General features: G+C 38.5%; 1 protein-coding gene across 6 annotated transcripts in view; it reads left to right on the top strand.

The window, feature by feature from the left end:
- LOC132683884 (uncharacterized) overlaps window positions 1-13,137 on the top strand; it is a 351,206-nt gene that overhangs the window by 210,740 nt on the left and 127,329 nt on the right. Inside the window, exons 4-6 of one of the 6 annotated variants that reach the window (XR_013557854.2) lie at window positions 6,841-6,903; window positions 7,003-7,195; window positions 10,419-10,934. The exons of 2 other annotated variants lie outside the window; for them this stretch is intronic. Coding sequence is in view for 2 of the 4 variants with exons in the window: in XM_078452867.2 (XP_078308993.1) it covers window positions 7,003-7,050 (48 nt within the window). In the remaining 2 variants the exon portion in view is untranslated. Of the gene's footprint in view, window positions 1-6,840; window positions 6,904-7,002; window positions 8,981-10,418; window positions 10,935-13,137 lie in introns of those variants that run through there. 3 more of the 6 variants (XR_013557851.2, XM_078452869.2, XM_078452867.2) reach the window with 3 other exon arrangements.

Below are 13,137 nucleotides of genomic sequence, written 5' to 3'. Positions count from 1 at the left end.
ATATTGAGGCTTTCACATAAAAAAATGAAATTTCAGTCTTGTGGTGATATACTATTGAAATTTTCTAAAAATAAATAAGAATGTTCATACATTCATGCTTGGTTTTTTTTTGTTTTGTTTTGTTTTGTTTTGTCTTAAGAAAGTAAGATCAACTAGATTTTTTTCCCCACATAAACTTGAAATAATGTTGCTATCTAGGACTCTAATAGTTTCCAATTTATCAGCAAGTAATGAGGGGCGCCTGGAATGGCTCAGTCGATTGAGTGTCCGACTTTGGCTCAGGTCATGATCTCACAGCTCAAGGGTTTGAGCCCCCCATCGGGCTCTGTGCTGACAGCTTAGAGCCTGGAGCCTGCTTCAGATTCTGTCTCCCTCTCTCCCTGCCCCTCCCCTGCTAGTGCTCTGTCTCTCTCTCCTTCAAAAATAAATAAACATTAAAAAAGTTTTATCAGCAAGTAATGATACAGGCTTGCTCTTAATTTCTGTATTGAGTAAATATATTTTACTATAGGAAAATTTTTGGTGCCCTCTGGTGGACATAGTTCAAAAAATGAAAAGCATTTAAATATAAAGTAGTTCCCCCTTATGCATAGTTTCGCTTTCCACAGTTTCAGTTATGTTTGTTCTACCACGGTTGGGAAGCCGATGATTCATTCTCCTTCTGATGTCAGTGGTAGCCTAACAGTATGTCTCAATGCTTGTGTCATTCATCTCACTTCATCTCATCACAAAGGCATTTTATCATCTCACATCATTGTAAGAAGGGTGAATACAGTACAATATTTTGAGAGAGACCACATTCACATAACTTTTATTACAGTATATTGTTATAATTATTCTATTTTATTATTGTTAATCTTTTACTGTGCCTCATTTATAAATTAAACTTTATCTTAGGTACGTATATATTGGAAAAAAACATAGTATATATATATAGGGTTCAGTACTATTTCGTGGTTTCAGGTATCCCCGGGGGTTTTGGAACACATCCCTCACAAATAAGGGTGGGTCTACTATATATAGAGCAGTCTACTATTTGAATATGTTTCCAAAGTTCCTTTCTAAATTTGGAAATCTTAATGCATTTTTTTCACAGAAGATGAGAGATTAACATCTCAGGTTTGTTTATAAATTCCTATTATAATACATGAAGCACTTAAATTATGGCACCAAAAGGAATAGAACCTAACAAAACGTGAGACAATGATTCTATGGGAAGAAATATTTAAAGTTATCACTTGGGAATCCAGTGACCATCTCTCCTGCTTTAGCCTTGATTACTGAGGAAGACTGGAATTGCCTGTATTCCTCCCTGGGAGTACTTCCGTGGGCAGGGATGTGTATGTTTTGGTGGGGAGAAGGGCTAGGAGGGGCAGGGAGTACATACCTGAAGGTTTTTAGGAATGGTACTTGGTGGGGGGTAGTGGAAAGAAGTGAGGCAAAGTTCAGCTTTGAGGAGCAGGATAAGAAGCCATGTTTGAGAGAATTAGGAGATCTGGAAATAAGGTACATAGTGGGGTTGGAGTAACAAAAGTGATTCCAAAGACAGGGAGAGGGCAGGAAAAAACAATGGTAAGGGCTGTGGTACATTGAAGCTGGTTTGAACTCCCTTAAAAGAGCTGATGGTTAACTTTTCAAGAATTCTTATAAGCCAGTTGTTAAGGACAGATATTATTAAAAATAAAACCAGGGGTTCTTGGTTGGCTTATTTGGTTGAGCATCTGACTCTTGATTTTGGTTCAGGTCATGATCTGAGGGGTCTTGAGATCAAGTCCCACATCAGGCTCTGCACTGAGCGTGGAGCCTGCTTAGGGTTCTCTTTCTCTCCCTCTACCCCTCTCCCCTACTCACATGCTCTCTCTCTCTCTTTCTCTAAAAATAAATTTTAAAAAACCATACAATCCTACAATTACATAAATTATTTTAAAAAGTAATATACACTCAAAACTCATTGCTTCCTAATTATTTCACTACATTTCACTATTATTTAGTAAAATCACCTATTGAGATGATTTGTGTGTTTTGTATTTTTGAGAAATAAGTGCACTGACCCAACAAAGGAGGGATTCGGAAACTCGGAGTACAGTGAAGTGAGGCTTTAATCAATGTTCTTGCAAGAGTAGGTGTCTGATAGACAGGCACACTCAGGGCAGTTACAGCAGGCAATTTACCTCCTAGCATGCAAGTCCCTCCCCTGAATCCTCATTGGCTGAGTACTACAGAGATTACATCCTTACCTGGAAGTCACCTATGCCCATGTCAGGCAAAAAGTAGTCTGACTGGAACAAATATACATTCCTTGAGGTGACACAGAGACTTCAGTTCTTTGGAACATGCTCATTGCAAAGCCCATGAAAATAAGCCCATGAAATGGAGAGTGGAAGAAGAACCAGGAAGTGAAGTGTCTAAGGGTTTGTGACTCCATTGTATGTGGGGGGGTTTGCACCTATTTCTATTAGGTTGTAAACCTATTGTTAACCAGGCAGCACAGCTTTTATTTGGTATTTCTGAAAATGAGTCATCTTACTTACTTCTCACATATTTGTATGGTGGAAATACTATATAATGATGTACTGCTGTGCATCTCTTACCAACTCTTCATTCAATGACGCCAGTAGCTTGTAGTTGGTCACGTTGGGGATATTTTTGTCGCTACAAATCAAAGGGAACAATGTACCCCCAATCCCTGGGTGGTTGTGAAACATTTGCCGCCACACCACTGGGCAAGGAAGTCTTTTTGGGAACGGGAGATTTCCTATTGTATTAATTTAATTTAATGTTTTTTCCATCATCTATGCTGGATTGGTACTCAAGTTCATTTATTCATTCAATCAACATTTTTGTACTGAAGTATAATAACATTATATTAATTCCAGGTGTACAACCTAATGATTCAACATTTGTGTACATTGCAAAGTGATCACCACAGTAAGTCTAGTGGCCATCTGTCACCATACAAAGTTACAATTATTTTTCCGCTTATGATGAAACTTTTAAGATTTACTTATTTAGCAACTTTCAAATTTACCATACAGTGTTATCAACTATAGTTATCATGTTATATTACATCTACACACTTATTTGTTTTACAACTGGAAATCTGTAGCTTTTGACACCCTTTACTAATTTTGCTCACCACCCCAATTGCCTCTTTTCTTGCAGTTACCAAGTTTTGTTTGTTAATTTGTTTTTCAGATTTCACACTTAAGTGAAATCATACACATTTGTCTTTCTCTGACTTATTTCACTTAGCATAATACCCTCAGTGTCCATGGTCCATTCATGTTGTTGCAAATGGCAAGATTTCATTCTTTTTAATGGCATAGTGTGTATGTATATGTATGTACACACACCCACACACCCACACCCACCCACACACACACACACATATGTTTTTTTCATTGTATACGTGTGTGTATACACACACACACACACACACACACACACACACACACACAATGGAGTATTACTTGGCAATCAAAAAGAATGAAATCTTGCCATTTGTAACTATGTGGATGGAACTAGAAGGTATTATGCTAAGTAAGAGAAAGACAAATATCCTATGACTTCACTCATATGAGGAATTTAAGATACAAAACAGATGAACATAAGGGAAGGGAAGTAAAAATAATATAAAAACAGGGAGGAGGACAAAACATAAGAGACTTAAATATAGAAGACAAACAGAGGGTTGCTGGAGGGGTTGTGGGAGGGGGGATGGGATAAATGGGTAATTAGGAATCTCCTCCTGAAATCATTGTTGCACTATATGCTAACTAACTTGGATGCAAATTAAAACATAAATAAATTATTAAAAAGTGCCAATACTCTGGCATCTGCTGTTGCTGTAAGTAAGTCATAAACTATCCTTCATCTCTGACCCAGAGTCTCATATTTTCTACTAGCATCAATGAAACTGTGGCATGCTACATTACTGGCTTGCAAGTAGGGTAAAATATCTGACCCTTCCCCTTTCCTGACAGACTCTGTGTCAGGCACTGGGACAAAGAGGTAAACAAAGCAGACAAGATCCTGCCCCTATAGAGCTCAAAATATTTTGTGGGAGTATAAGCAAAAAGCATCAACACAAAATAAAAAACATTAAACAATTACATTGAGGTAAGGAGTGAGAAAGAATGGAACAGTGGTGTGCTAGAGAAGTGAGACAGGAAGGAAATCTACTTCACGCATATTGTTGGGGAAGTTCTCTCTGATGGGTGATTGAATAAGAAGGGGGTTAGGACTGAGGGCTGAGGAAGGGGGTTGTGTTAAATCGTACAGTACATAGTGACCTAATGAGTCAACAATGATTGATTGATTGATTGATTGATTAATTGATTGATTAATGAAGATTCGGAGGCTACTTTTTTCATTACTAAAGTAAATAACTGGGAAGGGTGGGGTATCAGACAGTACTAGTAATGGCAGGACATTCCTGCCCTTTTCCTGCATTAAAATCATGTGAAATTCCAAATACTGTGTAAAGATTTGGATTTGAGGGCTTAGATGGGTGGAGCATTAGTGCAGTGGGTGAAAGGGAGAAAGGGAGGCAGACAATGTGGCTGTCGTGAGGGAATGGAATGATTGCATTGTACCTGCCCCCTGACATGTTCCCAGGTGAGAATTTTTGAGTCAGGGACCAATTGCCTAGAGTTTAAAAATTTCCTCCTAGCCATTATTTTGGAAGATTAGGCAGCAAAACCCATGGAGTATAGATACACTAACTATTGAGAGTTAGAGTGAAGATAGCCTGTGTCAAGGACTGAGGAAAAGATTTTTGAGACCCAGTTCCTGACACTTAATTGGTTGCTCTGTGACCTCTACTATCCTTATTATAAGATGTGGAACTTTTAACAAGAGTTTGCTTTAACAGCCTCACGGAAGACCTGAGACCCGAGAGCAAAGACAGAGCAGTAGAATATAAAAGTTCCCTGATGACTTCCACAAATGTGGTTTTGAAGATTTCTGAGGATTTTAGAAATATGAGTTAGAGTTTCCACTTAAAGTAATTTAAAAATAATATTTTATACTCAGTTATTTTTATTGGCATAAGTGGATATTGCATAATGTGTGTTCTAGATGGAATCTGTAAATTGGTTATAATTGCTTGTTTCTTTTAACACCAGCCATTAGACAACCTAAAGGTATGCATAAGGCATCTGTCCCTGGATAATAAATTCAGTGCTGGCTTCCAGAGAGTTTCCAAGTAAAATGCCAACAAAATAAATCTCAAAAACATCCAAATTGTTTGACTGTAGATTTTGTTTAAATGAATATATTGCTGTAATAATGTGCCCTCACATTTACCAAATGCTCAACATATATTATCAGAGTCCCATAAGAATCCCCCAAAATACTTACTGCTTATTGTTATTCTTCTTTCTCTCTCCATCTCTTTTTATACAGAGGAAGAATCAGGCTCGGAGGTGGAGTGAGTGGCTGAAGTAGCTGAGTGAGGAATCTGATTAGTAGCCTTTTGAACATTAAGGAACATTCTCCAATCTAAGGCCTTAAGAAGTTTTTGAAAATTTCCCTTTTATTGCTTCCCTTTTAGTTTATGGGAATATCCTTGCCCTGTGCCTTGATTCTTGGTGTCACTGCCTGTTCTTGCTGGTCCAGCCTCCCTCTATGCATAGGTCTGAATTAAGATCCCAAACCCCAGTCCTCATCCCATAGAAAAGCAGGATTGCTCCCTGCCTTGAGTAAAGTGGTGGTGCTTTCTCCTACCCTAAAGTTTTGGAAAAGGGAGAGTGCCCTTTTGTTGGAGATTGGGCCATGATGGGCCATCATGAACATTGATCCCAGCGCCATTTAACTTAACATCCTATTGGTGAGAAGGATAAAACGTATCCGTTCCTTATTTAGAAAAGAAAATGAGGGCTAAATATTTGTGAGGAAAAACCCTCAAAGATATTATCTCTAAAACAACTATCCTCAGGAGCATTAAAAACTCTCAATTAGCTAGGGAACCTGGAAAAAGGTTATGCTTAGGACTGAAAATATGAAGTATGAAAAGAACAATTCTTGATATAATCAACTGGCAAAATCACTAAGGCAGGGGGGGCAGTTTTGGAAAATCAGAAAATAACATAATGAAAAGCTCATAAAACCATAGATGGATAGTTTCCAATCAAGTGAACCTCCATGCAATTACCACCTAGATCAAGAAATAGAGCATTTTCAGCTTCTTCTAGAAGCCTTCCTGAACACAAAGCTCTCCCCTGCCCCTGTGTAAAGGTGATTTTTAGGATAAAATTATTTTCTTGATTTTTGTAAGTTTTGATACCTAAGTTTATATATACTATACATATATGTGTGTATATATATATGTATAGTATACAGTGTATATACACACGTATGTAGTTTATATGTGGTATGTATATAGTTTATATATTTATATACATATGGTTTATAAGAAAATATATATACAGGGTGTGTTTGTATATGTACATGTACATGTATATGTATATGTATATGTATATGTATATGTATATGTATATATATATGTATATGTATGTATGTTTGTGTGTGTGTGTATCTTAACCACTATTTTAATTAGAACATGTATCAGCAAGATTTATGAACTCCTCAAGATTAGGCAATCTTACTCATCTTTACATATCTGCTACGTAACACAGACCCTGGAACTAAATGAGGATGTAACACCTTGCAATAAATTTGAACGAATACATTATAAATTGTTAAATAAGAGATCATTATTTCTACCTATCTTTTGGAGGTTATTTTGGTGATGTGCTGGAATAATATATATATATCAAGATAGAAATTGAAGCTTTTTTCCCTTTAGTAGTTCCTAAACCATTTCCTCTATTTGAACAGTTATGAATTCTGTCTTCATTGCCTGAGGGAAGGGATACACAGATAAATCAGATTACAGAAGAGGTAAATCCTTGGCTAATCTATTTCTATTTCCAGGAGTCAATAACAAACACTGGATTTGGGAGATTAGATAAAGTGTTGTTTTTTCTGTTCCTGACTCAGATCCAGGGAAGGAAGAAAACAAGAAGGCAAACACCAGACTACGTGTGAGGCTGTCACTGGAAACTGAAGGCTGACCCTTGCCTTTTTACCTTCCTCGACTGCAGCCCTAGGGGGATTACTTCAGAAAGGCATGGGGGCCCTGAAATGGAGGGTGCCTGTGCTATAGCGTGCTGGACCTGCCTTGTTCCAGCTTGTGAGAACCAATTGTTAAATTTTTCGGAGTTTTGTGAGCTTGTTGGTGACATGTTGGTAACTTGAAATCCACCAGGGTAAGAGGTTTACTCTCTGGAAGTTGGCAAATGCTACAACCTGCCCACTCCCTCCACTGCCCTGGAGAGCCAGTTGTTAAACATTTATCAGCACCCCACTGAATCTGTGGAATATAGATGGGCTGCCAAGGACTGGCCGTATTCTGAAATTTCACATCATGTGTAAAATTTGTGGGGTGATACCTCCAGGAAGATGGGTGTCAGTCAGCCTCCCAGGGCTCTGCCTATCTTTTTGTGCCATGGTGAGGCATCCAAGAGCAAGACAGAAGCAGTAAAGTATCTTAGACAAGGCTAGTAAGTGACCTGAGGTCCCAGAGTGGTATGGGAGGGAATATCACTGTTGTCTGAGCTCCTTGGGAAGGATATGGCAATGACCGAATAAGGGCCAAGTTCGAGGGGTCATGAGGTTGAGGCCCAGTGATGACCTGCCAGTAGCCTGAGTGATGAATGACCTGGAACTAGGTAAGCTGTGTATCTCACAGAATGTTGATGTTGATGGATGACACCTCACATCTCCAGCCACTCTCTTCATCCTGACGTCCGGGCACAACTCTGCAAGCCCCTGGCACTTAAACTTGATCCCAGGGAACAAGAAGGATAAATGTTTCAATTAGGGTAGTGTGTGAGCACCCACCTTGGGTGCAGAATTTAATGAGGTGCCAAAAAAAGTTAGAAGGGGGAGGAAAACATCATTCTAAGGGTCAGATACAGGGAAGGTGAATAGAAGGGAGGGTGTTGATCGAGAATGGTTTTTGCGGTGGATTTAATGAAGTAGGTCAGTACGTCTAATTGTAAGTACAAGTTTATAATATAAGTCACCCATATGATTCCTCAGCAAAACCCAAAGTGAGCAAAGAATTTAATCTCTTTGTTTTCTTTCATTTGTGGATGTGCTTATGTATTTTTTTAAAATAATTACATATAGGGCATTTCCAATTTTTTTTATTTTTTTTAATGTTTATGTATTTTTGAGAGAGAGATACAGAGCGCAAGTGGGGGAGGGATAAAGAGAGGAAGACACAGAAAACAAAGTGGGCTCCAGGCTCTGAGCTGTCAGCACAGAGCCCGACATGGGGCTCAAACCCACAAACCGTGAGATCATGACCTGAGCAGAAGTCAGACGCTTAACTGACTGAGCCACCTGTACGTACGCCCCAGTGTGCTTATGTGTTTTCATTGTCAAATGGACCAGTTGATTCTCTAGTTGGTTTCTTTGTGACATACAATGTCTGTTTAAAGTATCTTCTTATATGATAAATATAGCACTTTATAGATTTTTGAAATTCCAGCTCCTCCTCTCCCCACCTTCATATTTGCCTTCACTCTTTTGTCCTTTCCTCTGTTCAGGCAGCTATGCCATTCTGTGCCCATTGTTTGGATAGGAATGTGGAGGGTAAAAGTTTGGTGAAATCAAATTTGTTTCTATTCTGTTTTCTTTGTTTGTTTTCTTCCTCAAAATGCTAGGCCTCTAGGGAATAGAAAGGCAGCGTTGAGGATTAGAGGAGAGTAGAACTTCTCCAGACAGATGGCAGAACTTCAGATGAATTTGTGGAATCTTTGGCTAAAGGTATCTATGCCTTGCTCTTTAGGAAGAGCAATGGAGAGATGGAAAGATGCAATGTGTTTCTATTTCCTGGTTGGATCTTCCTGACTTACATACTATGCTGCCTATATTTGAACTCTATAAACCTGGAACCTAATAATAGTTTATAATCACTAGTGGGTGGTTTACATATGTAGGACCACTAAGAAAATTAGTATGACTATTCTCCTAAAGTTTCATATTTGGAGGCAGTGACTTCATGGCATGTCTAGAGATGAGGCACCTTAGACAGTCACACAGATGACCTTTACCCCAGCATGATATGGATATAAAATAACTCTCCATCCTCGGGAATCTTTCAGAAGTGGCAGAGATTGTGTTGGTCCTGAAAGGAACATGCAGAGAAGGAAATTTATTATGAAGAATTAGATTATAAGATTATGAAGATTATGGAAGGTTATGGTGAGCCCAAATATGCAGTGAGGTCTGGCATCCTGGAGACCCAGTGGTACAGATGAAGTCTGAAGCTAGTCTGTTGAAGAATTCCCTCTTACCAGAAGCCAGAAGGCTGGCCTTTTTTTTTTTTTTTTTTTTTTTTTAAAGGTATGCTCTGTGCCTGGAGTGGAGTCTACCACAGCTCTTGAACTCATGACTCTGAGATTAAGACCTGAGCTGAGATCAAGAGTTGGACACTTAACTGAGTAAGCCCTCCCAGGCACCCCAGGAAGGCAGGCCTTTTGTTCTATCCGTGCCTTCAACTGATTGGATTAAGCCCACACACATTATGGAGGGCAAACTGTTTCTCTCAGAGTTCACTCATTTAAATGTTAATGTCATCCAAAAAACACCCTCCAAGTTGATACACAAAATTAACTAGGATAGAGGGTGTTTGGCAGAAATGATGTGTGCCCCTTACAAGTTGGGGCACAATCCTCTGTGCTTGCTCTCTTTGGCAGAGGGAAGCAGAAGGGAGGCAGAGGATCTAGAATAGGATTGTAAGTCCTCGTGGATGAAGGAGCCACTAGATGGAAGAAAGCTGGGTCCCTGAAAGACTGGATGAAACAGAGCCTTCATTCCACCTCTGTCTCTCATTGAACTGTGATATGTGTGAGGTAGAAGCAGATTTTGTGTTAAACTGTGGGATTTTGGAGGTTGTTTATTAAACTGAGAGTCAGGAATTCTTCGGAGAGCGTTAACTCAGAGATAAGACAAACTAGGGGTAAGAATTATAAAAAGTAGCCTGGAGCCCAAGACCCTAGGAAGCCTGGGGTAATGAGTGTATTAGTTGGGAGACTTGGGCAACCAGACCAAAGGGAGGGGGCACTAGGTACCTGGATGGGGTGGAAGAAAGAGGAAAGGAAAGCACTGAATACCCTCCAGGTGCTCTGTTCCATCCATTCTGCAAGAGGGGCAACTTCAGTAAAGCCCACCTAATGCGACCTCTAGTGGTTACTTGGAGCTATAATTCAACACATGTATCTGGAGCAGTGAGGGCAGCAGAAAATCTGAAAGTTGATTCCCAATTCTTTCACTTTCAAATTTTAGAACTTTTGAACTATGCAGGCAGAGAGTTCTTAATACATATTAATGGTTTGATCACTCAGGTGGAGAAGGAATGAGGATGAATGCACCGGGGGCCGGTTTCCTGATAGCTGGCTTTTATGCTGTGTGTAAATTTGGTTACATACTTGAAGAATCAGAGAGAGGATCATACGGCAGACAGAAGAGAATTACGTGATTCATCAGTTTCTCAATCAACTTTTGGCATAAATCAGAGAAAGTACATAGGAGGTTCTAAATAAATCTTGTTGAATAAATTTGGGATTACTGATGATATGATTTCCTTCTCTGTTGTTGTGGATTAGGAAAGAGACTTAATAGAAACAACACTATTTCCAGCAAAATAGGAACAAATTTTAAATTCAACTGCAAGTAGAAGAATACATTTATTTATAGTCAATTTGAATGATGCCTCTTTTTTTTTTTTCAGTGTATTTTATATTGGGAATCCAGGACTATGAATTGGTAACACACTTTCTGAATACCTTTGAATAAATGATTATTCCATGCTAGTTGTCTGTAAAGGGCAAATAGTAGACCCAGTAACTTCTATTGGTTAATATGGAAGTTTAATATTGCAGTGATTATAAGTTATTTGAGATGTTTAGAAGGCAATTTGTATTGCAATAATTATTATTTTAATTTGTGGCTTGTTCTAATCGGTTCCAATAAGCATAATATAGTGAGAATATCAAAAAGTGACCAATTAGTAGGTGTAATGATTCTTGACTCTCTCAAGAGGGCAGCAAAACTGCACAGCTGTGTTCTCAAAAATTAGGATGAAAATCCTAAAAACCAGTTCAGACATTTCCTGACCTGATCATTTATATGAGTCCAACTAATTAAACATAATATTGTGCTGAGATTTGTATTGGCATTTTATGGACGTTTAACCTTTCCTTTGTGAAACAGAAGAAAATCTTTTTTTTTTTTCCTCCTAGTTTACAGAACTATACTTGCTTGGGGGTCTCAAAATGCATTGTTTAAACAAGGCTGAATGTTGTTTATATAAAATATTGTGGATAACAAAGTAAGCAGTTTTTTTTTTCTTCCTCCCAGTTACTTGATTCGTGATCAGGTGATGGTTGCACTTGACTTTATTGGGTCATTTTGGAACTTGCCTCTCCATCTATGATCTATACCCGATAGAAAGACCTTCAAAAATGCACATAATCCAGAGTGAAGAAAACTTGAAAATTGACCCTTGGACAAAGGGGAAATGGGAGAGAATTGAACACACCTCTGCCCATCTCCATAGAAAGGGATTTGGTCCTTCCCTGTTCCTGGCTCTCCAGGTACCATTCTTGCACCTTGAAGGTGGTCAAGTGATTCTAGAAAGGTGTTACCTAATAATGATTCAAACTCTTTCTTCTCTCTAGTGTATTTACATTTAATAAGGATTTGTGAAGATAAGAATATTTTCAAGGTTTAAAGGAATGAATCATAGAGTGGTAGCATTCTGTGCTTAGCAGGCTTATCCTTTGTGTGCAGTAAGCTTTCAATAAATAGTTGTTAAATGATTAAATAGAGACCTAAAAGGATAAATTAGAGGTAAGGCTGCTCTTTTACCTGTCCAAAGTACAGAATAGAAATTCTCTTCCTTTTTGTGAGGCTAACTTTGATGGGAGGAAAATTTAGTTTATTGTAGTTGGAAGAATCACAGGTTGACTCAGGCAGAATATTTGATGACTCTTCATTACCTTATATTGAACAGGTTGACTGGGATCAAAGCAGGTTTAATAGCATGGTCCCACCATGAACAAACTTAATGTTTAAGTTCAAGGGATTGTTCTCATCTTTCAACTCCTTAAAGGTTCAGTAAGAATTAAATTTTGTAAGACTTAAATTTGTATTTATTAAGTACTTACTCTTTGCAAATCCCTGTGCTAATTCTCTGCTGAAATTTACTACACAGAATAAAAAGAATAAGCTATACCCCCATCTCAATGAATTTATAATCTCCCTGGAGTTCCAAGACAAGCAAACATGAAAACATTGATAACCATAAAAGGTATAGATCACTAATGCAAATGACTGAGTGGCATGCCCCTGGATTAAAAGGGTTCTGAAGAAGAGGAGGTCAGTATAAGTTCAAGACCCTGGGGAAGGCTACACACAGAAAGGGGGACTCGAGCCAGCTCCTCCTAGAGCACAGGCAGTCTTCGGATACAGCAAGGAAGGGAGGGTGTGCTGGAACGAGAAGTTTATATAGGGATGTATATAAGGATGTGATGAGTGTGGTAAATCCAGAAAACAGACTGGAGCAGAACTGTGAACTGGAAATATGAGAAATATATGGCTATAATTATAAAGGTTTTGGGGACTGAAGCTGTAGAAGAAGATGAATTACCTAATATTCTTGAGTGGGTGAATAATGAAAGGACAGCCATGTCTCCAGAAAATTAACCTCTCTCCACTTCCATTGCTGTAGAACCCATCAAGGGCCTGTGGAATAGCAGGAAGAGGAGGAAGGTTTGGGGTAGGTAGGGATAGAAGGAGTTGTTTGTTTCCGAGCTGTCACTATTGCAGTTATTAAGCTGGGTTATATTTTCAAACCTATATGATGATGTGTATTAAGAAAGTACACTTATAAATAATAAATCTGTGTTTCAGTATCCACATTAAGATAGTATTAGTGGAAGATTCCAACCTGGACCCCGTATATGTATCATAGTCCACAGTCACTAGAAATCTACTTAAAATAAAAGATGAGATCTAATGATGGTATGATTGTATTTTTCATGAAGGAGCTGTTTCTAACAT

This window comes from Panthera onca, chromosome C2 (assembly GCF_046562875.1).
Source record: "Panthera onca isolate mPanOnc1 chromosome C2, mPanOnc1 haplotype 2, whole genome shotgun sequence".
NCBI lineage: Eukaryota > Metazoa > Chordata > Mammalia > Carnivora > Felidae > Panthera > Panthera onca.
This window is presented reverse-complemented; position numbering and strand designations above follow the sequence as displayed.